Here is a 24,911-nt window from a genome sequence, read left to right on the forward strand (position 1 = left end):
GCAGTGAACACTCTTGTTATTTGGCGCATCTTTGCACTGTAGCAGCCAAGACAGACATCGAACGATGGAACTTTTAATCTTGTTTTCCGTCTTTGAAAATATCTTGGAATTCAAAATAAAATCAGATTTTTGGAAAATATTTTAAAAAGCCATACAACTATGTCAAAAATAACAATTAAAGACAGCCCACTGGGATAATATCTCAATTTCACTTCTTTGCTTTTAAACACTTTGGATTCTCAAAACTGAAAGCTAAACAAATTCACAATACACAATAATTGTATAAATCTCAAATTACTTTGTAACACAATAATTGTTTTGTAATTGTTGAAGTTTTTATTCGTATTTTGCAAATGTTCAGTAATTTTCATGAAGGTACGTTTCCCGTGGCCTCCTCCGGACGGCAGCAAACACAAATGACCACAAATTACGCGGACAGAAGAAGAGGCAGAACCCAGAACTACTGTCACGACCGTCCTCATGACGACGAAAGAAAAAGTCAGAGTGAAAAAGAAAATGAGCGGAAAAACTGCTTGTAATTAAAGTCACAAGTTGTCATGTGTACTCTGTATAATAGGAAGGAAGTGTTCTCGTGTACAGTGCTCCACTGTTGCTTTCTATTTGCATCTCCTCAGTTCTCCTCTGGTTGCGAATAAACTGTAACCAAACAGTTGGTAAACTTTGTAAAAATGGAGACATTCGGGTCCTCCAGGGTTTAAGAGTTGTAGGTGGAATTCATCGACAGAGGACGTTAAAAGCACTAATACTTGTAATGTATTAGGAGGAAAAAAGAAGACAGAATGGCAGACAGAAGGACTTACAACGTTGTGGTTTTGGGTGTAGGATTTCTGTTCATTTTCACCGCCTTCACCACCTGTGGGAACATTGAAGTAAGTTCAAAAACTATCCTCTGTTTACCATGGTGCTTCTAGTTTGTAGTGTGGATTCCTCAAATGCTGATTTTGCAGATTGAAGATGTATTTTAATTAAAACAAGGTTTCAAAAATGAAATCTTGCGTTACAAATCAACACGTGCAACTCGCAGCTGTTATTTATTTACTTTGTTCTGTACGATAGCTATGCGTTTCATAAATGAAAGCATAAAAAAGAAAATCAGTCTGCTGCTGTTTTTTGTAAAGTGAAGGAAATGGAAGTCAGGGGAGTTAGTCAGGCGCTTCTCGTGTTTCTGATTTTCTTCAATGGTCAGTGAAATTATCAAACAGGATGAATGACCTGAGGCTAAATTGGCTCTGAACTGTTTTGACAACCCTAATTCATTTTTTCCCCCTTTCAGCAAACTGTGGTGAAAAGTCTGAACAATTCAACTTTCAGCGGAAGTGGTTACCACAGGTAAACGAAAGAAAGAAAAAGTTTATTTCACCAAATTAAAAAACGCATAAAGATGCTAACTGTATTTTCTTGACTTCTTCTGCAGTCTAGGGATCATCTATGGAGTTTTTTCGTTCTCCAATCTGGTTGCACCAACTGTTGTTACAGTTATTGGAGCGAAACTGACCATGTTTTTGAGTGGCCTACTTTACAGGTAAACTTGGCTGTGCTGAGTAGAGAAAGAGAAGTAAGGAGGACATAAATGCTTAAACATGTGGCTTATGGCTGTGCTTTTGTTTAGTGGTTACATTGCAGTGTTCATCATGCCCTCTACTTGGTCATTTTACCTGACCTCTGTTCTCATCGGTATAGGAGCAGCATGTAAGTTCCCATTTCATAAATTCTCTCCCCATATTTTGGTTAGTTATAAATGTGTATTGGAAGTTTTGTTATTCCTACTCCTTTGTGCAATGCACTGGTACACTTGAAGCAAATCAGACCCTCAGCTTGATGCTACCACCTGCATGCCTGATATGTCTCATCTAAACATAGTTGTGCTTATATTGACCAAACAGCTCAATTTATGTCAGCAAATTTTAGTTGTGCCTGAAAGTGTCAGTTTAAAACCTCACTTCTTGGTGGACAGAGACGTTGGTAATCTGGATTCTTCCAGTTTTTAATAAATATGCCGCAGTCTTTTTGGCTTCCCGTCTGTTCGTAAACATCCTAACCAGTCTCCTTCCTTAGAGAGTGACAATTTGCTGCAGATGTTTGCAGCTTAGACCCAGCTGGGTGTACAAAAAGGACAATGACATGAAACACACACAAAACTGGTTTTGAAATGGACATATTGGTATTGAATATAGAAATAGAAAGGCTATCCCAGATCCTCAGATCTGTTGGAAAATTTGCAGACTGTGCTCAAACGCAAGGTCCGTCTCAAAATTACAGAAAGTTTAGAAAAACTCTCCATGGAAGAGTGGTCAAATATCCAGCCAGAATGGTCAGAAGCTTGTTTGTTGGCCACAAAACGTCTGTAGTCAAAATTAAACTATCTTGAAAACCTAAAATGAATTATTCTCAATAATGAGTTTATGTAAACATTTCACCGACCCTATATTTATATAAATAAAAAGACCTGAAGCAGCTATACTTTTTGTACTTGTCTCTAAGCTTAATTGCTCTCACTGAGAATACATAGTGAAACAGCATACAGGGTATTAAGAATAGCTGAAGAAATTTAAAGCTTGTAAATAGTTCAGCATGCTTGCCTTGGGCTACTGCAGCCCATGGAAGCTCTGTTTGTCTGCGGTAAAAAATAAATAAATAAAAAAAAAGAATCAAAGTTGTGGTTAATCATGCGTACAGGGATTATTGCGCCTGGAATACGACGATGCTATAAACAGTGTATCCTGAATTAGAACTTAAATGGGTTAGGAACTGTCTCCAAGTAACACAGAGCATCTTAAGTTTACTCATAAATGTTGGTGAAAATACAGAGAAGACTGTCTACTTTTAAAGGAATAACACAAAAAAATGATGTGGGGCAGTTGTTTTAAGTTTTCTTATTTAATGCTGCCTCAAAACACTGCAGTGAGTTGCATTTTTTATCTTTTGGCCACTGAATATTTGAATGCATTACTTACTTACACACCAGCGTCATTTATCCCTTCTTGTCGGCAACTGAGCAGTGAATATCTTTTCCCTCCCTCTCTGCGTTGTGCAGTGCTCTGGACTGCGCAGGGGCAATTCCTGGTGGAAAACTCCGAAGCTTCCACCATCAACAGGAACACAGGGCTTTTCTGGGGTCTACTACAATGCAGGTAGCTACACGTTATACTCCAGGCTCAGTCAAAATGGGAATGCATGCATGCTGTAATTCTGGTCCATATTTTGTGGTTTGCTCAAAACACACATTGTTTCAGAACTTGAATTATTGTACATGGAAGAATTCATATAAGAGCAACTTTTGTTGTATTTGGGAATTTAAGTTTTTAATTAGTCTTCATTGCATAATGTGTTCCTAAAATTGGAGGAACTTTTATTTTTCAATGTTTTCTTAATTCTTAATGCTAAGTCTCTACATTTATCCAGGACTTAATTGTACTCAAGCTTATACTCAGAATTCCTGTCCAGAAGACATTACGTCTCGGCAGGATATATTCCTTTGCTCTTCATTTACCATAATCAGATTTTAATAAAACACGTTGCTGCCGTTTGTCTCTCTCTCTCTCTGTTAAAACTAAACACATCAAAGCTCCTTAAAAGCACAGCAAGCAAGACTTGGCCCTTTTCGTTTCTTGGATTTGGCCCATTTCTCATGCACGCTGGCTTGGACAGCTAATTTGTGTTTGCTCCAATTTGCAAATTGAATTAGTATTATAATTACATTGGCTTTCACCTGTGCCAAAGCTCCCAATAGGGCCATGCTAATCTGACTCTGCAGGGATGATCACGGCCGTAATAAACTTATGATTCAGTCGCTCACAGGCTGCAAACACAAACACAGAATGTCACTGTTAGCAGTCATGAATAACCTCTGCTTCTCCTCACCTGGGTTCTTGGAAGGAGACCATATGTATACGGATATTTAATCAAAGACAGAAATAGATCTAGATATTTAATGGAACGTTTTCATTTTCTTTGAAACCTCGCTTATTTATGTGAAAACCTCACCACGGGCAGAAATTCATTATTTCTAAAAAATAAAATTAATGTAGGTAACATTTTCTACCACTCAAACATAATTTTTCGAATGGTTCACTTAACATCTCGCTCATAGGTGGGTTTTTTTTTAATTACACTAATCCACCAAGTGGAAAAACCTCAATTAAAGGTCACAGCCTTTTAAGCTCCAAAAGGCAGAAAAGAGGCTTGATGCATACAGATTATGGGTTATGTTTAAAGGTTAAAATGCTTAAAACTTACATAGACCGGCTATAATTATCATGAAAGTTGATGAGATTTTTCTCATTCTTAAATTGGCTGCATAATTATTAAGATATCCATGAGAACAAGGAAGTCACATTATTTAATCACAGCCTGCTGCCTTAAAAGCACCTTGCAAAAATGAAGAAAAAAAGTCATTATAAAACAAGCAGAAGAGAAAGAAAAAAATCTAATTACTTGGAAAAATTTTAGAATCCCCTATAATTTCCATTTTTACTCACACAACTGGCAAGCTTTTTTTTTTACATTTTGGGAAACAAACTAAATGGTTAAGATTGTTAGAAAAAAACAACACAGCAGATCAAGAAATACATCAAAGCATCAACTTAAAGAAACATTCCTTGAAACAATTGAGAACTTCTTTTTTTTGAGTTTAAGTCATAGTAAGTTAATCAGTTGTAGGTTGAGCAAAACAAGCTCAGACCAGGATACCACCGCTTCAACGTTTAAGAGATGGTACAGAGCTAAAGTTGGTATGCAGTGTTTCACTTCCTCCTAACAACATATCTTTTTTAAACCGGACAGCTCAGTTCTCATGGTTACAATTCATAAAACATTTCTAAAAGCTCCTTCAGGCATAACCACATGATATTAAATAGAGAACCTTCTTTTCCAGATGAATAGTTGTTTTTTTCCTCTAGCAGGTCAAAGTTGAACACTGTTGTTTAGTCGTCTCATGAAAATTAATTGATGGACAAGAGTCCATTAAATGTCTAGGATTTTTTTTTTAACTCTAAGGAGATTCTTACCTCTTCTAAGCAAGTTAACAGTGGCTCTTAAATTCCTTTCATTTGTACACCCTGTCCAACTACTGACCGATGATTGCAGTGAAAGATTTTTTTTTTTATTCTGAAATATAATGTTGCAAATGTGTGTTGCTGAAATTCAATTAGGTTTTGTGTATTCCACAATGTTTTCACATTGGGTCCCCAGACGAAGGTCGTGCATAATCTTAATCTCGCTGTAGCACACAAAAGCTCAAGGCCATAACAGAACTTCAACATCTTTATGCCACAAAATAAATAAAATAAATAAATACATACATTTCACAAAGTCTTTCTAATATCCCCATTCCTACAAAAAATAATGTTTTACCACGGATTTCGTTGAGAAGGAAACAGTGTTGGGTCTGTGAGAGCCCAGGCTTCCCCCTCTCCTTCTTGGCAGGTGAACGTCAAATAAAATCAATCTTCTTAACACCAAATCGCAATCCATTCTAGTATATTTCTAATTTTTTATTTCAGCTACAAAATACATGTATTTTCCTCAGACTTGCATGCTTTTCGCTCACATGAGCATGGAGGAATAGTAGATGCATTCGTTTAAAAAAATCAATGAAGAACAGAGGAAAACATGGGAAGAAAAAAGAAAACAACTCCACCTAGAACCATGCTCAAAATGACACATGGACAGACTTACTACTGCTCAGTAGAAGTTTTTGCATGATAGCAGCTGATGTGTTACATTATGGGACTTTTCAGAGAGACATTTGTTCTTTTATGTAACGACAAGCAGAGGCTACATTTTACATTTCATTGTGGGGATTTCTGTGGGTGCCACGCTCCATAAACTTCACACAGAATGCTGACGCTGGGATAACATGGCATATAGTGAATATACAGTGCTCTATATAATATATAAAGAGCAATTGTGGGCAGTGTGGACTTGTACAGCAGGCTTGATTTAAAAGCTCCCTAAAGGGAAAGTGGGCGGCATATTTATGGACGGGTGAAAACAAACAGGCCAGCTGTGCTAATGATCAGAAAGACAATAGAAGCTTTTTTTTTTCTCCATTCATTAATAGAGTCCCTTTCATTTGCAGCATGCTGTTTGGGAATCTTTACATTTACCTCGACTGGAACGGAAAATCAGAAATATCAGGTGAAGTCAGACTCAGCTAATTACCGTTTTGATTATAAAAGCAAAAATGTTGCACAATGATGCAAGTAAATTATCATCACACAGGATTATACGACTGGGTGGTAATTATAAATCTGTCTCAGCTCGATGGTCTTAAAATATCTGTCGCCTTTTATTAAAGCTGTTTATTTTAATCTCAGACAGCAGCAGGAGGAATATTTTTCTGTTCCTGCTGGTCTCCTCCGTCCTTGGCACGCTCAGCTTCCTGGTCTTGTGGACGAGTCATCGTGAAGAGGAGCTGCTGTCTGAAGAGGAAGGGCAGTCGCTGCTCTCAACGCGCACAATGTAAAGGACCGTTCTTCAGATAATTACACTTCTTTCCCCGTGGTCTTACAAAATCAACCAGAATGTACTGGGGTCGTCACTCAGGAATAACATAACGAATCAAAGAGGAAACAGTTGTGAATTTATTCTTTTTTTTAATCCACAAAATGATTTTCCTCCAAATTGCCAGCCTTGGATTTTCCAAGTGTTTGTCAAGATCAACGTAATGGTACTGGTTCCAAATTGCAGAAATTTGGAACCAGATTTGTCCTTCAAAAAAATTACACTGGAATTTCTTTCGTCCAGGTTTTTATAACTTCGACCTAGTCGAGTCCAGTGACGGCACTCAAGAAGAGTAGACTGCAATCAGGCAGATCCTGGCCAGCTAAGATGGAGAACTGTTGAGTGTTGAGAAAGGCCCTCAATATGATTTTTTTTCAGGGGTGTTTTAATTTCCATGAATGTGGACGAGGACCTGAAAAGAAAGACGACTGAAAGTCAGATGAGAAGTATTTATGCACAAAAGCTTTTCCAAATGGCATGTAAAGAAACTGAGCTGAATTAAAGATGTAGTTCACTTCATGTTTCCTCTGGAGTAAATCAATACATTTCTCTGTATGGCTGAGTAATTGATTTCTATTGATCATTTTGAGCATTGCAGAAGTTTGACATCAATGTCTCTTCTGCTGTTTAGGTACAAGAACAGAGCCAACACCGCTCTACAGGATACCAAAACAGAGTTCCGTAAGTTTTTATTTAGACTTTATTTAAATATTACACAGGATAAAAAATGCAGGATCCTGAGTTCAAATGATGAAAACCCTTGCTTACAGTGCTCTCCACAAATATTTGAAACCCAGGTAAAAATGTTTTTAAGAAATCCAAAAATAAAAATATCTTTTCTTGCAAAGACATAATCTGACACTTAATAAAACTGCTGCATTTCTCTTACAGTGAGCTTGCCATTTGTTTCAATTGCAGAAAAATAAACCTTCATGCAGTTTTCTTTGCAAAAGCATAAGTTGTTTTAAACTGTTTAATCATATTTGACAGTGATTTCTCTTCTCTTTCCCATTTTGAAGCTAAGAGAAATTGACTTTGTATGAACCTGTCAGTATTTATACCCCAGGGAAGCAGGAGGTTATGGCCGGGTTACTTGCTAATCTGATTCATTAAAAACACAAACAGGTTTGAGTTGTATAGTTATTGTTGGAGGTGCAAATGGTTGTGCTAAAATGATTTCTTTCTTAACTTTACACTTTCTTTCTCGTTGAATATGCACTTAAACCAAAGGTTGGAATATTTTGTTATAGCCTACACACTTATCAGACTGCTGACTTGACAGTTGTCCAGACGACAGTCATAAAAAGTTATTGATAGAGAAGTTGACTGTTCACAAAGTTCTGTGTGCCATTATATTATTGCGAAAGTTGAGTGAAAGGAAAATGTGGTAGAAAATGATCAAACTACACAAAAATAACTGAAACATATTGCTCTAGTTTTAATAAATCTGTCTAATTTATGAGGCATTATCGCTATATGTGTGTTTTAGAATTGAGTTGATAGTATTTACATTTATTGAGATGGACTCAATAAATACGCAAGCTGCTGCATTTAGGGTCACAGTGTATATAATTGTATATAATTAAATAAGTTAATAAGGAATAAAAAAAAGAATAATTCTGAGAATATGTTAACATCTAAACCCAAACATTATTTATTTTCTTTTGTATTTCACTGAGAAACTTCTGGAGGAGTAATTCTGTTCAAATACTAAGTACAACAAAAAAAATCTTACATTTACTTAATCTTGGTGATCACTACAGTCTTTATCTTGAGCTTTGTGTTGCAAATGAGGCCCAAAATGACTAATGGCATCACAACATTTCCACCCCCCACAAAAAAAACTTGACATTTTCCTTTTGCTTCCTGGTGATTTGTATTTGCGTCACATCTGACTGCTTCCATTCTGCAGCTAGCAGGCAGTTTTGTTTTTCTTCAAGTAAAACTTGCTTTCATGTGGATAAAAATCTCCCTGCTACGCGACAGAGTACACAGACAGTGCCTTAGTGTGAGTTTATCTCAGATTATCTCTCTGTTTGTCAACTGGAAACTCTGCCGCAGTTGCTCCTGCTTTCAGTGCTGCCCCGGGTTGTTTGGATGATCTGATTGCTCTTTGTCTCGTGTGTATCTTGTGCACACGTAGACTTGTGTGCACCTGCCTCGAAAGATATCGGGTTTATCAAAGATGCATGCTGATTCATGTCAGAAAGGGCATCAAGGCATACATAAACAAACCTACTGGGATTTCTGCCCTAAAATCTAGATTTCTCTAACAGCCTGAATGGAAGCCTCTCCTGGGTGCTTTTCTTTCTGCATTTAAATGTGGCTCTTTGGCTCATTTCTTTTTCTCCCATCCTCTTCCAGCACAGAACTTTAATTCTAAGGAGAAAATTGGGCTTTAATGTCTGCATTTTAATCCACGCTTTGTGAAGCAGTAAACGAGGCATATTTGTTCAAAAAATATGGCTTCATTAGCAATTCAAATGAGTGCATTGGATTCTATATATATATATTTTTTCTCTTACAGAAACCATCCTGCATCTATTGAAGACAAAAACAATAATGCTCCTGAGTCCCTGCATGGTCTACAGCGGTAGGGGAAATGTAGAAAATCTTCAGGCCGCTTGTGAAATGCTTGAAGTTGGAGCTGAAAACACACTGTCCCGGTTCTCCAGGGCTTGAGCTGTCTTTCTACAGTGGAGTGTACGGAACGTGCATCGGCGCAACTGCCCACTTTGGAGAAGCAGCCAAGGGCTTCATTGGGATCTCTGGGATAGTGGTGGGCATTGGAGAAATAGTAGGTGGGTCAACGCGCTGCTCACAGAGATTTAAAAACCCACGAGAGGTTCTTGAAGTATTCTTTGTCCCATCAGGTGGGGGGTTGTTTGGACTCCTGTGCAAAAACAGTCGCTTCAGACGAACCTCGGTGGTGTTTCTGGGGATGGTCGTCCATTTCGTCGCTTCCTACCTGATTTTCCTCAACATCCCAGATGACGCGCCTGTCGTCGTTGAAACCACCACAAAAAAGAATCCATTTCTAAGCCCATCGTAGGTGGTTTCTCTCATTATTTAACAGGAGGGAATTCAAGCAGTTGTTATTCGTGTCATGTTATTAATAAGCATTTTGTTTTCTCCTTCAGTGCATCCATTGCCCTGCTGTGCTCCTTCCTGCTTGGACTTGGAGATAGTTGCTTCAACACGCAGCTCTACAGCATATTGGGTTATGTTTACGCCGAACAAAGCACGCCTGCCTTCGCCATCTTTAAATTCATCCAGGTAATCCTCGATTGCCAATTCTCAGACATTGTTAGCAGAGCCGAGCAAAGCTCAGTCAAAATGTTGTCCTGTCAAGTGTGAAATAAATTCAGCTGAAGCCTCATTAATAGGGATGGAAGGTGTCAGAAAGGCAAATCTTCACCTCGCCCTCTTTTCTTTGCAGCATAGTTGATCTTGAAAAAGAATTACCTCTAGGAAATTGTGATATTTTCTAAGCTTGCTTGTCAAATAGCGGAACATATTTTTCAAGGTATTATAATGAGCAAGTCTTTTAACTCTATGTTAGCATGCAGTGCTATGAAAAAGAAGTATTTGTCTTCATACAAATGTCTTTCTTTTTTCTTTTTAGCAGTTTGCATTTGAGAATTTTATTTCATAATGGACAAAGCTATCCTAACATCAAATGTGAAAACCACTGCTGAGCGAACAAGCCACAAAGTACTTTATCATTTTTGTCCAATAAACACTCTGCTTGAACAGTCAATTTAGAGACCAATTACATTTTTACACAGGAACGGGTTGTCGATAGATTAAATACTCATTTGAAAACTGCTTTGTGTTTATTCAGATTAGCAAAAATTAAAATTTGCTGGATGATTTTAAACACTTCATTATAATAAAAAAAAAACTAGACTGATTTCATCAAGCCAATTATGTTAAAATATGGGACAATTACCGTCATATTTAAAAAATTAGATTATTGAAAAGTTCATTTATTTCAGGCCATTATTCTGTTAATTATGCAGATTTTCAACTAATGAAAACACATTTAAGATTAGAATATTACATCAGGACACCAAAAAGGTAAATATTTTTAATACAGAGGTGGGCTTAGTTAAAAGTATATTTAATACGTTCTTAAATATTATTTTCAAAAGTTACATTTAATCTGACAAATGAGAAGATGCTACTTCATTCAAACAGACTTGTCTTTCTAGTCCAGTGGTTCCCAAACTATACCACCATTTTGTCAAGACATTTTAAAACTGTAGTAAATCTGAAAATAACATATCCATAGAAGTTGAAATTCTCAACTGTCATGTAATTCAAAATGGCGTCGAGGAAAAGTGATGGACTCTCACCAACCCTGACCCTAAAATTCAACATGGCTGCCTTTCACATGAAAGTTGGTTTTAACCACTGTAAATAAAAAGTAAATCAATCAACCGATACATCCATTTTGGAACATGGAACTCCAACATGGTTAAGTTGGATTTGATGTCTTTGTCAGATCCATGTTCTAACTTCAGAGCAATGTAGAAAAAAAACAACAAAAAAAAAACATACATCATGCCTAGCAAACTGTTCCTAGTGCACTGTAGTTCACTTTGTCTCAGCTAATTTGCACATATTTACTTTGTAATTAATGCCAAGATTTCTTCTGAGTACCACTAGAGGTAGCTCAAATACCACCCGTGTAACATGTTCCACAGTTGGACAAACATGGCTACAGATGAGATGTTGCAAAGCTTGCAGTTCTTTCTTCTCATAACCAACAATAAAATGTATGTTTCCTGTTAGTCTGTGAGTGCAGCAGTGGCGTTCTTCTACAGCGGCTACCTTCTGCTAACGTGGCAGCTCCTGCTTCTGGTCATCCTCGGCTTTACTGGAACTCTCTGCTTCTTCGTAGTTGAGAGGATACAGGAGTACTCCATGGATTCACAGGAATTTTGAAAAGCAGGATTCTGTGGTCAGAATCATTTGTGTCCTGGAAAACAAATGTAGTCCTGAAACTCAGTCTTGCATTTTTAATTAAAAAAAAAAAAAATGTATCATTGTAATAAAGTAACCAATGAAGTACCACAGCATATCAACTGCCGCAATATGTTAGAATGTTATCAGTTGTCTCTTTGGGCTTTGTTTCACTACATAGTTGCACCTAGTCCAGTGTTATGGTTAAACGTTTATATCCTCTTGTTTTATATTATACTCTACATTATTTCTAGCTCAGGTTTGTCTTAATGAAAATTCTAATATTTTATGTATCTACACCTTTTTTATATAAATGATACAAAATAATGCCTGACAATCACTACTTTATGTCATGTGTGTTCATTTTGCTTTATAGTGTAAATGTCTCTTCCTTTTGGTAAATCTTTGAATAATAAAAGTTTAACTCACGTCGGAATCCTGTGACTGTTGCTTGCACAAGGCGCTGCCATTGCTGAAAATTACACACACAAATTCTTATCTATGCATTTTAGCATGAAACCTGTCATAAATAGGGTTTGAATTAATAATATCAGAATAAATATTTAATATGCATCAAATATAAATGTCAAAAACAATATCATTTATTAAAATATCTATACATTTTAAATGTTGAGTATTTATTTTTAAATATATGTAAATAGAGTGAAATTCAAATATAAATATTAAATGTATACCTTTAGTTGGTACAAATTAAATATACCTACTAACAGGTAAATTTAGCAGATGTCCAAAGTCAGACTGTGTGTTATATCAGTCTGTGTTGATCTGAGAAGATGACAAAATGTGTTTCTCCTCCTTTATGCTTGAACTTTAACTTGACAAAAAAGTCCTTTACATTGATGTAAGAACTGTAGCTATGGTGCTCAGTGTGTTTTTAGCAAATATGTTTAATTTGAAGTGAGCATGGGTAACTCATAATGATGAACCTTAAGACCAGAAAACCATAGAAGTATCTGAATGTATTGTTCCACATCACAAAAATCATTAATCTTAATGTAATTTTTTTTTAACCAAAAATCGCTTTTATTTAAATTATATATAAAATGAATGCATAATCAATATTCCAGAGTTATTCAAACACAGAAACTTGACCATCACAATATATTCTGGTGGGATGCTTAAGTTTGAATAGTCCAATCATTGCAACAAGACAGTATTTCCTATATAAAATGAGTTATGCAATTTTTTTGTGTGAATATATTAGTATAAAAAAAATCTTAACACCAGATAGGAGATCTTATGTTTAGGGGTTCCATTCACAAGGTGTTTAGGATGTTAGCTCTCTGTTTTATTCATTGTTAACTTCTTCATGTGGAAATATACGTATATAAATGTACACATTAAATAAATATGATTTATCCTTGACCATATCTATATTTACTGGTATTATTAAAAACACATATTTAACCTATGTAAACATTTGTAAAGACATTAAATAAATGATTTTATATATTGTGCATAATTTGAAATTAATGCATTAAATTGTGATTTTATAAAATAAATGTGATGATAGTGACCATTAGTACATTTGTCATGCTTACTACTATGTAATATTGTGCGTTAAAACTCAGATGATTTTAGTATTCAACAACACTGAAAACTGAGATGTTTATCGAGGTTGACTTTGACAAACTTGCATAACCTTCTTAGCACTCTAGAAACACATACCTTGCAATTTGCTTTGCTACAACTCCGGTGATTTTTGTGAATTGTGGTCTTTTAAATTAATCTTTAATTGACCACAACATGGACCTCCAGCTTGTAGCCAGTCTCCCCAGCCGAATCACTTAATTTTAACCCCAATTTGTCAGATTTGTTTAAAAATCAATAACGCTATTAATCAAAAAGGAGCATGCACAGCTCAGTTTCAGTGAAAAGGTCAGAAGCCCACAGGTCTCACATTACTTTATAGGTAATTGAGTATTGATTAAATTATAATGAGAGAAAGCAGGTTAGTGGAATCTTAAGTCAATTGTGTCACTTACTGATATAACAAAGAACGGAAGGGTTAATGAAAGTTTACAACATTTGGCCCCAAAATTACATCCCAGCATGATCTGTGTTATTAGTTTAGTGGAGTAACCTTGTAAGGAGTGTAGCTCAGTCTGGATAAGTCTATTACCTCAGTACTGGTATGTTTAATGCCTGAGTAGTTCTAAAAGTCTCAAGCACAGAATTCAGTATATGTTCAGTCGAGTTAGAGACAATATCGACAAATAAAATATGATTCTTGTTTGTGTTTATTGAGCGTTTGTTTTAATTGAGCGTCCCCACAGCCCTTCAGCTCCACCCGACGAACACCAGCTTGATTTCCCGAAGCACCACTTTAGCCTGCCGCACCTTTGGTTGATAACTTGAATAAATGTGCACACGGGGGCTTATCTGCTTCATTTTGCCACTTCCTCACAGTCCTAATAGGTGGATCTGATTGAAATGGACTTGCAGCATACACGACTGGGGCCTTGAAAAGCGCAGCATGCGCTCTGTGTTGTCAGTTATTGTGTTTTTAGATGCGAGAGAATGAGTTTTCACTATTATGGCTTTTATCCAGTGAAGCTGTTTTAATTTCGGAGTCTGTGTATGCCCAAGAGATTGGTTCATTTATTTCAATCATTTCCTTCTGTGACCTGCTTGATTGCCTCCGACTGTCGGTTTATTCAGAGTTACAACTGTTCTGTGCCTGTAGCTCGCTCGGTTATTAAATTTGAGGACTTGTCTCATTTTCCTAGAATTATGGAAATCACACGTTGTAGGATATTTGGATGAATGAGGTGGAGTAGACAATTAAATAAGCCAATTTCCAAAGAGAATAATATCAATTCAGCTGACTAATAACTGTAGGATTTTTGGTTAGTTTGTGCAGCATTTAGCTTTGCACACAGTAAATGTTGTCTCAGTCATCAGCAACTAAAATGACTCTAGTCATTCAGCAGTGTGTGTTCAGTGTTCAAAGGTTTGTCTGATGTAGCATTATAGGAAATTAGCCTCCCATTGGGTAAAAACTCTTAGTGAAATTGAGAGTAAACGTGTTTTATTATGAAATAAAGTCATGACCACCAGAAGCTGACGGAGAAGCTGATTTCTAAAGATCGGACATAGTGCCAGTATTTGACAGGGATGAATAGCATGTCTCCAGGCTGTAAGACACATTCGAGGTACGGTGCCTTCACAAACTCAGGGAAGCGTTCAGCATCTGGACTCTCCACCTCCACCTGCACAGAAGAGTTCAGAAACTGGAAGCACTGAATCTTTTTGTTTTCTTGGCAGGTGCAACACATGTTTTCTCTACAGACTTGTCAATCGCACCTGACTGGTGTTGTGAAGAAGCTGGGATTCGTGAGGATAAAGCTTCTCTGTGTCCTCTGGGGAATACAGCCGTATGTATTTGTTTCCCACTACCTTTAGATATGCAAAGGAAATCCCAAGAGGTTATTCTCTGATCAGGTGTCAGCTGTTTAGAAAGAGAGCAGCTTTAGTCACCTGAGCCAGGAAGTTCTGCTGGGGATCTTGGTGAAGAGGAGATACCGTACCCTTGGGTCCAAACCACGCATTTACAGTGATGTCATCTTCATCTCCTTCACCAAGACAGCAATAATCTGGGATGCGAATGTCTTCCTTTAATTCTGGGATCTAGAATTAAAGGAAGACATTATAGGACATCTAAGGCAGAAAATGAAACAAACAGAACATACACTAATAAAATTAGTTTTGGAGCATGCGACATTTTTCAGCAACTTAAAAATATCATTGAAGTTATTATAACTTAATTTTCATGGTTTTCAATGAGGCACTTATGAATTTATCAGCTCACCATGCTGTTAACAATACAGAATGTGTACAGCAGTGCTGTGAAAGTGATTTTTTTTTCTTTTTTGTTTTTGCATTTTTGTCGCACTTGGGAGATTTCAGATCGTCAAATTAAAGAAAAACTACTTTTGTTCATATGAAAAAATCCATCTAGAGAAATCTGGCTCTAGGCGAATAAGGGATTGCCCCTAACCCCTAATAACTAGTTGTGCCACGCTTGGCGGCAACAACTGCCATCAAATGTTTCCAACAGCTGGGAATGAGTTGTTTTTTACATTGTTGTGGAAGAATTTTGGCACACTCTTCTTCTGCTAAATTGTTTTAGCACAAGCACATTGAACACCGATTCATTTTTGAGTGAAGGTCACAGCATCTCAATCAGATTTAATTCGAGACTTTGACTGGTAGCTCCAAAATCGGAATTTGTTTTTCTGAGTCACTCGGGGTTCAACGTGCTTGTGTGCTTTGCATCTTTATGCTGCTGTATAACCACTTGAGCTTAAGACCACAACCAGATGGTTCATGATTCCATCAATTACAGCAGATCACTCGGGTCCTAAAGAAGAAAAGTGGCCCCAGACTGTCACTTCTTCTTCTTGTTTAATGGAGGTTGGCCTCCAATGTAATGGTGCATTACTGCCACCACCTGCTCAGAGGGTAGGTTAGGTAGAAGATTACAGTCTGAAACATGTTCTCTTAAACAAAGCGTATACATACACACACACACACAAAACAGCATAAGGGTCTCAGACGACTTTTTAAAATGCTGTTGGTGTAATTCCAGACATAACAGGATGCAGATCTTTAAAAAGTTGCAGTGATTTAGATATCACGTGGTTCCTGAATGAGTTGTTGATTTGTACATGGACTAATTTTAGCAGTCTGATCACGCTTGTGAAGATTTGCCACCATTTCTTGTTTTCGCCACTTGTTAACAACTACCACCACGCTGGCTTGTTGCAGTACTAAAGCTTTAGAATTGGCTTTGCAAGCATTTCCAAACTGACACCTTTGTTTCTCATCTATTCTTGGATGTCTTTAAGTCAGGGCACGATGTGTTGTAATCATGTCTGGGTGTGATGAGTGAAGGTGAACCCATTATATTTCTAATAGATTTGATTAATTATATATAATTAATCATAATAATTATATATTATTATGTACCTTGTTAATTCGGTACATAATTTAACAGGAGTGTTGTATTTAGATACTGTAGTTTATAAAAAGCAACTACTGACAAATGCATTCTCTATTTTCTTGCACAACATTTCTCCAATATTACAATTGGTTTCACAATCTGAAACATTTAGGTGTGAAAAGAAGAAATCTGTCGGACAGCAAACACTTTCTCACAGCACTGCATATGGATTGCAGTTGTCATGGCAATATCAATGTGTGCAAAACCACGTTTGTGAGGAACTGTTGAAATAATAATGAAATAATCGGTAGGCTATAAGATTGTAGAAGCTGTGCAATAAAACTTTAATAATGTATTCCGAGTCCTGGACGCCCACAGTTGCTATAGATCCAGATATAGTGACCAAAATCAGAAAAAACAAGGAAAGTGGTTAGGATGCTTGGATGGCAGAAAAATGAAGTACTAGTGATATTATCAACAATAATATCCCAATGTCATGTTTTACTAATGTCATGCAGACCTACTTCGTTTTTGACTTTGGGATAGATTTTTATAGCTCTAAAAATAATAACTCCATGTGCAAAATTTGATGACTCCTAATTATGGACTTTTTATCATAATATCACAGAAGAATTTTTATGAAGCTAAATATTAAATAGTGTAAGAAAGAAACCGTCCCACAATGTTTAGGTATCTTTTCTGCACTTTAAAATATTTATACAGAAACAACCAATTGTGAAAGATGCAGAGCTTTAGCTTCACTATCAATAGATGTTCTAAAAATGTCTGAAATTTATAAATGATATATGATCCCTTTGTAAAGCTCAATCTACAATGCACTACCTTGTATCAAGTTAGGTAAAAAAATATGATATAGCATAAATAAATCTTTTTATTAATATCTCATTGTGAGAGTGTCTTTGATTTGTTGCTCCTGTGCTGCCAGAAAGTGAAAAACTCTGAAAAACTTGATTGTTACTTCCTCGCTTCAAGTTTCTTATCTACTTTGATCAAACAGCAGGTTTATCATAAATTTTTGAGAACAGGTAGCTGCTCATTGTTCTTTTAAGACGTGCCAAACAAACCAAAAATCAGGTCTTATCTATATCAGTTCACATGTTGTGAAGAAGAGAACAAACGCCTAGACAACAAATCAACCATTTCTGGGCTCCAATTAGTATTTTCCAGGGGAAACAAACTGACGCCCTGCCAGTGATGGCATTGGCTTTATTTTGCACAGTACTTACAGTGTCTTGTAAGAGTATTCAAAGCCCTTGAATACTTGAAAACTTCAAGGTGTTTTATTGGGAATTTGATGGTAGACTGTCACAAAGTTGAGTGCAATTTTGAAGCAGATTGAAAGCGATGTACCTTTTAGCTCTTTTTTAGTACAAATACACATGAGAAATGTGAAGGAAAATCTGTTTACAGGAAATTAGTAGAGCACTCATCAAATCTAGTTTTGAGAGCATAAAAGAAAGGCATTATTGAAACAAACCCACAGAAACTCTGTTTTAAAGTTGCCACAAGATACTTAGGGAACAGCAAATAATAGGAAACAAATCTAGATTTTTTTTAAGTCTGCACAGTAACCTGAACACACTATCCTTACAGTGAAACATGGTGATAGTAGCGTCATGCTGTGGGGTTGTTAGAGGCCCAGTTCAGATGAAAATCCAGTTGAAGCTGCTCTCTATCCAATCTGACTGAGCTGATTGGAACTATTTTGCAAACAATTGGAAAAAATGTCAAATGCACCAAGCATTTATTCTGATTTCTTTGTAAAAGCCTTTGAGAACCATTCGTCTTTTTTCTTGCACTTCATAGATGTGAGATACTTTAAGGTGCTCCATTGTAATGTTGCATAGTTCAAGGGCTAGAAATATCTTTGCAACACATTGCATAAAACAGATAACACGTAGATGATAAGAAGGCAACTACGACAATTTATCAACATGGCACAAGTACCTGATCAAAAAGCTGATGTTGAGCGAGATAACCCACAGCTTTGTGATCACTCTCAGACTCTTGAACCTGGGAAGCAAAAGACATGGACTAATAACTCTTATTACCCCTAATTAAAATTATAATGTGGACTTAAAACAAAAAAAGACACACTCACTTTATTCAAAATGTATTTGTCGATGAACTCATTGACGGTAAGCAGTGTTTGTGACCAGTCCTCGTCTGTATAACGGGAGCCCACCTCGACGGGAACTGTCCGGCAGCCGGCCACGGACCTCAGGTACTCGATGCTTCACAAGGGGGAAATAATAATTACTATCCTCAAAAACATACACGGCCGTTGTGATTTGAGGAGGGCACAACAACATGGTAAAACAGCCCTTTTGGATGGGAATCAGACAACCATTTTGATTTTTCCTATTAAAAATCAGAGTGAGCAGCGAAAAAATGATGACCTGAAATGATTTAGAAGAATCACAGATGTTTAGATGAATTAAGCAAACTATGCTCAGTTTATTGTCTAAATTCTTACTTATTTAAGTCAAAGTAAGCTAAAACTCTAATTTTTATATCTTCCAGACTGAGTTTGTGTGTTATGTGTTAGTTATCCTTCTATTTGAGAGTACTCCAGATTTCCCGTCCACTCAGCCCAACAAGAGCTCTCAGCTCTTGTGATAAGTATATATCAGTCTGATTACTTTGCTGGACTGAATGTAACTGCAGGATAATGTTAATAATAAAAGCTTATTTTGACGGCCTAAATTAAAATCCGTCAGACAATAATTTAGGTGAACTTTCAGATGAGATCATCTGAAGATGAAAATGTACAGCGATGTACCATCAAGAGACACAATATTTAGCTGAAAATGCATAGATTCTGAGAAAACAAACCTCCAGGGATGGTTGTTGAGGGCAGGCCAGTGGTCAATTATCCCCTCTAAAATCACTGGTTTGAGGGGAAGGAGGTAGTTTGCATTGAAGCTTTCCAGTGAAGGACACTTAATTCTGGGAACTGACAACTCGTCTTTGATTAGACCAACATGTGGGCTTGCAATCTTCCTTTTCTGTTAATAACAGCAGAGAGAGAAAAAAACAAGGTCAGTTTAAACTTCAGAGGATACTTTCCGAAAAGGATTGAATGTTTCAGACATTTTACTGAATAGTTTGTTATAATCTCAGCTAGTTTTAAGAGCTGTGCTTTCAGTTTTTTATTTTATTTTACCGTAATGAAAGTACATTTGATGTCATTGAAAGCTGAAATAGCAACGAAAAACATGTTTGAATTAGGATAATATACAGCACTCTCCACATTCACTGGCACCTTGGTTAGACGGCTGTAAAAAAGAAATAGGTGAATGAATAAAATAAAGATATTTCTCAGAGTGAGTATACACACAGAGAGTGATATCTGACCATTCCTCCTCTGGGTCCTCTCCAACTCTCTCTTCTCTTCAGCTCAGCTCACAGGTTTTCTAAAGGATTTAAGCTTGAGGACCTAAAATGGTGGTCATGAAAAAAAGGCTGATTTTCTGTTTGGTGAATGCATTCTGTGTTTATTTGGCCATCTGTTTTACCCATTTTCAGTTTTCTGGACGTCCACGAGTTACATAAAAATATTAAAAACATCCTGGTTTTACAAAGAGTTCCTGGTGCCATGCACTCTAACAAAGTTCCAACCTTTGCAAGCAAAACAGGCTCACACCACCATAGATTGTCAGTATTAGTGAAGAGTGAATAATAAAATTATACAACATGTTTTTCAACATGTGGAGTTGTTGTTCCAAAATGCTTCATTTTAATCTCATCTGAGAGAAAGCGTTGAGCTAACTTTACTTTTATGTTTGTGATGGCAGTCCACGCCAGGCTTTTTACTGGTATGGATAGCAAACAACCAGTTGGCATGAAATTAGAATATTATGGTTGTTATGGAGACATGGTAAGCCCAAAACACAACTCTTTGCTTCAGTTCTCTAACTGTAAGTTTTAGAGATATTTTTTTACTTTTATATCTCATTAAGCATCACCCTTCCTCTGTATGGCTGACAGATAATCATGAGTCCTCATCCAGCTACGTTTCTCACAGTTACAGTTATTTTAACCCTTTAAGTTAAAGTTTAAATTGATATAAGCAACTGGAGATGAGAAAATGATTTCTTTCTTCTCATGATCAACATATAACCGATGTGTTCTCTAGTCTTACTCTTAAGAATAGCCAAAAGAAATAAGCTTCTGTTTCATGTCATATTTATAACCCAATAAAAATAGAATATATGATAAACAGAGTTTAATTGTTAATTAAAAGTTTTTGATTAATTTAAATATAAAGACATGCTTCAGTTAAATTTATTTTATAGGAATTGTTAAGGTGGCAATGATTGTGGTGCAGTAAAATAACAATTATTTCTTCATGTGAGATTTTTTTTTCTTCCACTAAAACATTGGACCTAGATGAAAAATATTGATTTGAATGCATTTTTACTACAAAAGTATGTGATTGCAATAAAAATTTGACTTTACCTTCAGGCTTTTTCTTTAACAGGGTGATGATTAGTGTGGAGGTGGTTGTAACTAGACAAAGCTGATTCCAGGTTTTTTTTTTCTTCTTATATTTATTTTAATACCTCTCAATACAAGAACCTGATGACGGTTGTTTCAGCCTTAATATGTGGGCTGTTTGAGATGCCAAGGTGTACTTTAAAATATATAATCAAGAAAAGAAGTCAAACTCCTCGGAGTCTAAACACAGTGGTCTGACCTTTCAGTATTAAAATGTAAGAAAAAAGGGACATGATTGGAAAAGAAGACAACTAACCTTTGCCTCGATGTTTTCATGATTATCTTCTTCTTTAGCCAATGTCCTTATTTCCCTTTGCAGAATTCGAACGATGACCTGAAGTATATTTTCCATGATGGCCGCACCCATCAGCAAACCCATGTCACATGTCCTGATGGCCTGCAAGATCTCCTCCTCTGATGGACTTCCTCGACAGATCGCGGCTGCTTTGAACAGGCAGCCATACGAGTAAACCCGCCTCCACTCTTTGTCCACATGGCGCCATGTTCCCATGTTAAGTCTCTCCCATGAATAGTCCAAAATGATCTGAGCAGTGAGAATTTGGCTGGCGCTCGACGTCTCAACGTACAGCTGCTGCCGGGCCCGTTCCAGCATCTCCACCACGCTTAACACCACTTTATCACTAAACTGCAGCGGAAACTGTTCTTCATTAGGAGGCAGGGTGGCTGAGATTTTTGTCCACAAAGATGCCATGGACGAGATGAATGTTCTACGCTCTGAAAGATGGAGAAAAACAGTAAAAGTGAAGCAATGACCCAAAAGAAATTCTAATCTAAACTAAAGTTGCATCCACACACTGCAGAGTCTGTCTTGGAACACGTTGATGCATTTTTGTTCAGACAAAAGCTGGAACATTATGTGGTTTGGCAGGTTGTGGGCCCATCAGTGTAGCAATCTGCAAAAACCTGCCACACACATACAGCCTCACTGCTGCAGGGAAACAGACGTTGTACACATAATTTCCTAACTGGCAAACACAAAACACAGGTGAGGACAGCGTGAGCCAGGACCGCACGTGTGACACATGAACAATAACGACAGTTTGCAGCGCGGAAATGCCAACACTGCCTCTGTGTTGCTCCATCCATACTCGGACGCTCTCTGCTTCCCGTAGAAGCTGCCAACACATAAGCACCTCATTTATTTTTTACGTGGAAACAGAACCGTGTGAACCCAGAAGCGGGCTGAACTCATCAAAATGAATAATTGTGTTTATTAAACCACATGTGTAAGGGATGATGTTGGCCTCCAGCAGCTCTCAGATTTTTACACATTCACATGAACAGAGACACTAAAGCCAAATAATAATAAAACACAAACATCAAGAAGCAAAAACTAAGAGGCTATTTATACAGTCACTCAATCTCCTCTAGAGGTGAAATTGTTGCGGTATCAGGTCACAGAATATTGAGCATGTGGACACTACACGTTAACAAATCACACTACTGCTTTGTGTGTTTACCTAAACTGTCTATTTAATATTATCAGTGGCAAGCAGAAGGGAATAATTGTGACCCTAAACCCCTAAAACATCTGATCTACCTCCTCATTGCCTGCATGAGAAAGAAACCTTGGAGAACCACTACTAACAGTTCTCATCATCTTTAGTCACCTTCAACTTATCTAGTCTGTGAGGTGCTAAAAAGCAATGTTTGGTGAAAACTTTTGTATTCTATTAGCTTTCTTAATTCACCAAAATGACTAAACCATAGTAATAAAATTAACTCCTGTTTTATTATGTCTTCTTTTATTTAACTTAACTTGTATACATTTTTTGCCAGGTTGTTTTTATTACATCTTTATTGTGTGTTTGGTTCTTTGAATCTTTTTAATCATTCTTTTATGTGCATGCGCCAAACACAATTTTCCTCTCCGGTGGACCATACAGACGTATTCTGTTGTGATCTATTGATCAATGATGGTCAAACAATAAAAAGACTTAACAGTTCACAAAAAAATTCCTCAATTCAGAAAATTTATTAGTGGTCCACAAATCAATTAGACAGTGAACAAAATAGTTTTTGCCTTCACAGGGGACCATCATATCAAATTAAATATGGATCGATTATCAAGTATAACAAGACTTTAATAAATTATGGTTTCAAAATTTGTGAAATTATCTGTCACACTGTTCCTACTTTTTGCCCTCAGTAAAGGTAAATAAAATTCATTTAGAGCCACAAATGTTCCATAAGCTTTTGTGAAAAAAACAGCATTTTTTTTTCATAAATCTATACTGTTGGAAATATGTCATTTTTAAAAGAATCACCATTTCATTATTATTGAGTTTTAAAGCAAAAAAAACACACAAAAAACTAAAACATTTACATAAAGAGCATTGATACATTTTCTTTTATGGGATGTGGATGTTTGTGGAAAATTACTTAAAGAAAAACAGTTTCCAATGCCATAATGGAAACAATATATATATTACTGATGCTTGTGTCATTCTGCTGTGGAAATTCAATGCCTGATTTATTCCATGCAAAAAAATAAAATAAAATAAGCTGCAAAAACTGCATTTATTATGTATATATGTCTAGAAATTTGTTTGTTCTGCACATTTTAAGTTAAATTATTATGTGTCAGCATCGAAAGTCCACAGAGTCACTTGAGGTGCTAGAACTGCAGGTTGCAGGGCCCAGTCCAAGGAATCAGTTTTTTCTGGCTGTATGCAGCACAGTAACACAAAGCAGCCCTCCCTCTACCTGTTGCTATGCACTGCTAATCAGCTGGATGAAAGTATGACTCAACACCTTTCCCTTGCTAAAACAAAAGGAAAGACTGTCTTAAACAGTTCAAGAAACTGCAGTTTTTCCCTGGGAATTACGGGAGTCACTAATCGTTATAGAGCTGTTTTGAAACTGCATTCTTATTACTGCAATAATCAGTACATTCGATTATTTTGCATCATCAGGAATACTCTTATCAATTTTGATTTTAAATTTGTGAGTAAGTGATACTTTAAAGCCGTGGTATGGATATTCAAGGCTATGAAACTATGAGAATCTCAGACTGATCTTTATTCTGTGTCTATTAAACACTGGGAAACTCATTTATTTTGTTTGTGCCAGTTATTTAAATAAAATAAAACATTAAGTTCTTATTTTTCTGTCTTTGAATACATGCATTACGTTTTGAATTTGTGTTTAGATTTAAGGTTATAGAAATTATACCTTAATGCATTATGACGATGTGGATTATTTTCATTTAAAAATAACCCTCTTCATTTACTGTCAAGTTCACAACTACTAAAGTTACAACAAAAACTTTTAAAAAATTCAGAAATAATCTCTAGGAATTTTGATAAATCCCTAAAACGTATGTTAGTACAAAAGGGGCCAGGATTGTAAGAGTTTGACTCAAAGCAATGAAGAAGCAAGAAAAACGTTTTATTTTAGCTTATTAAAGCATCATAATCTTTCGTGATATAAGAAAGCCTATTTAAAATCAACTAACGTTTGAAAGAGTTGACGTTTAGCTTGAGTTAATATAAGGAGCGGTAAAAGAGATTAAGCTCGTGTAAGAATGCTTCCTAAAGCAAACTTCTGCTTAAAAATATTAATATTTCACTCGAATATAGCTAACTAAGGTCAATATTTACCTCTTATTGCCTAGTATACAGTGTAAATCCATCACAATCTGGACTGCGAAGCACAGCTCGGCTGCGGGTGACACAGACAAAACATTCCGTCAGGAAACTTGAACAACACGAAATATTGGTTCCGTGCTGCTATTAAAGTTGGAAATATCCAAATTAGAAGTTATGAAGTCGGAAAATCTGTTATTAACATTACTGATAGTGTGTAAAAATTGTATATTATATGCCCTTCTTTAGGTTTAGAAAAAAAGCTAATATTAATTCACTATGTGGTCTCTATGACCACGCTTACATATGAAAGTAACAGACAG

At 36.4% G+C, this 24,911-nt stretch overlaps 2 protein-coding genes across 3 annotated transcripts; one reads left to right on the plus strand and one right to left on the minus strand.

Annotated features, from left to right (window-relative positions):
• The first annotated feature begins 423 nt into the window (after positions 1 to 423).
• LOC114159962 (UNC93-like protein MFSD11) lies at positions 424 to 11,922 on the plus strand. Of its 2 annotated transcripts, XM_028042261.1 has the most exons (13): positions 426 to 890; positions 1,295 to 1,350; positions 1,436 to 1,543; positions 1,631 to 1,710; positions 3,056 to 3,152; positions 6,101 to 6,159; positions 6,339 to 6,483; positions 7,157 to 7,206; positions 9,053 to 9,118; positions 9,201 to 9,326; positions 9,399 to 9,573; positions 9,666 to 9,801; positions 11,323 to 11,922. In XM_028042261.1, the coding sequence occupies exons 1-13, from the start codon at positions 801 to 803 to the stop codon at positions 11,473 to 11,475; spliced, it is 1,341 nt and encodes a 446-aa protein (XP_027898062.1). In that variant the 5' UTR covers positions 426 to 800; the 3' UTR covers positions 11,476 to 11,922. The 2 variants fall into 2 exon arrangements, with proteins under 2 accessions (XP_027898061.1, XP_027898062.1); XM_028042260.1 differs by having other exon boundaries at positions 424 to 890; positions 9,201 to 9,573.
• Positions 10,633 to 24,691, minus strand: kdm8 (lysine (K)-specific demethylase 8). The gene is made up of 9 exons (XM_028042263.1): positions 24,604 to 24,691; positions 21,237 to 21,715; positions 19,316 to 19,488; positions 18,582 to 18,714; positions 18,428 to 18,493; positions 14,995 to 15,144; positions 14,821 to 14,913; positions 11,923 to 14,726; positions 10,633 to 11,509 (listed from the first exon to the last, which is right to left on the minus strand). Exons 2-8 carry the CDS (start codon positions 21,690 to 21,692, stop codon positions 14,562 to 14,564), a joined length of 1,236 nt encoding a protein of 411 aa, XP_027898064.1. The 5' UTR covers positions 21,693 to 21,715; positions 24,604 to 24,691; the 3' UTR covers positions 10,633 to 11,509; positions 11,923 to 14,561.
• Between the last annotated feature and the right edge of the window lie 220 nt (positions 24,692 to 24,911).

Source organism: Xiphophorus couchianus, chromosome 16 (assembly GCF_001444195.1).
Source record: "Xiphophorus couchianus chromosome 16, X_couchianus-1.0, whole genome shotgun sequence".
In the NCBI taxonomy this organism is placed as follows: Eukaryota; Metazoa; Chordata; class Actinopteri; order Cyprinodontiformes; family Poeciliidae; genus Xiphophorus; species Xiphophorus couchianus.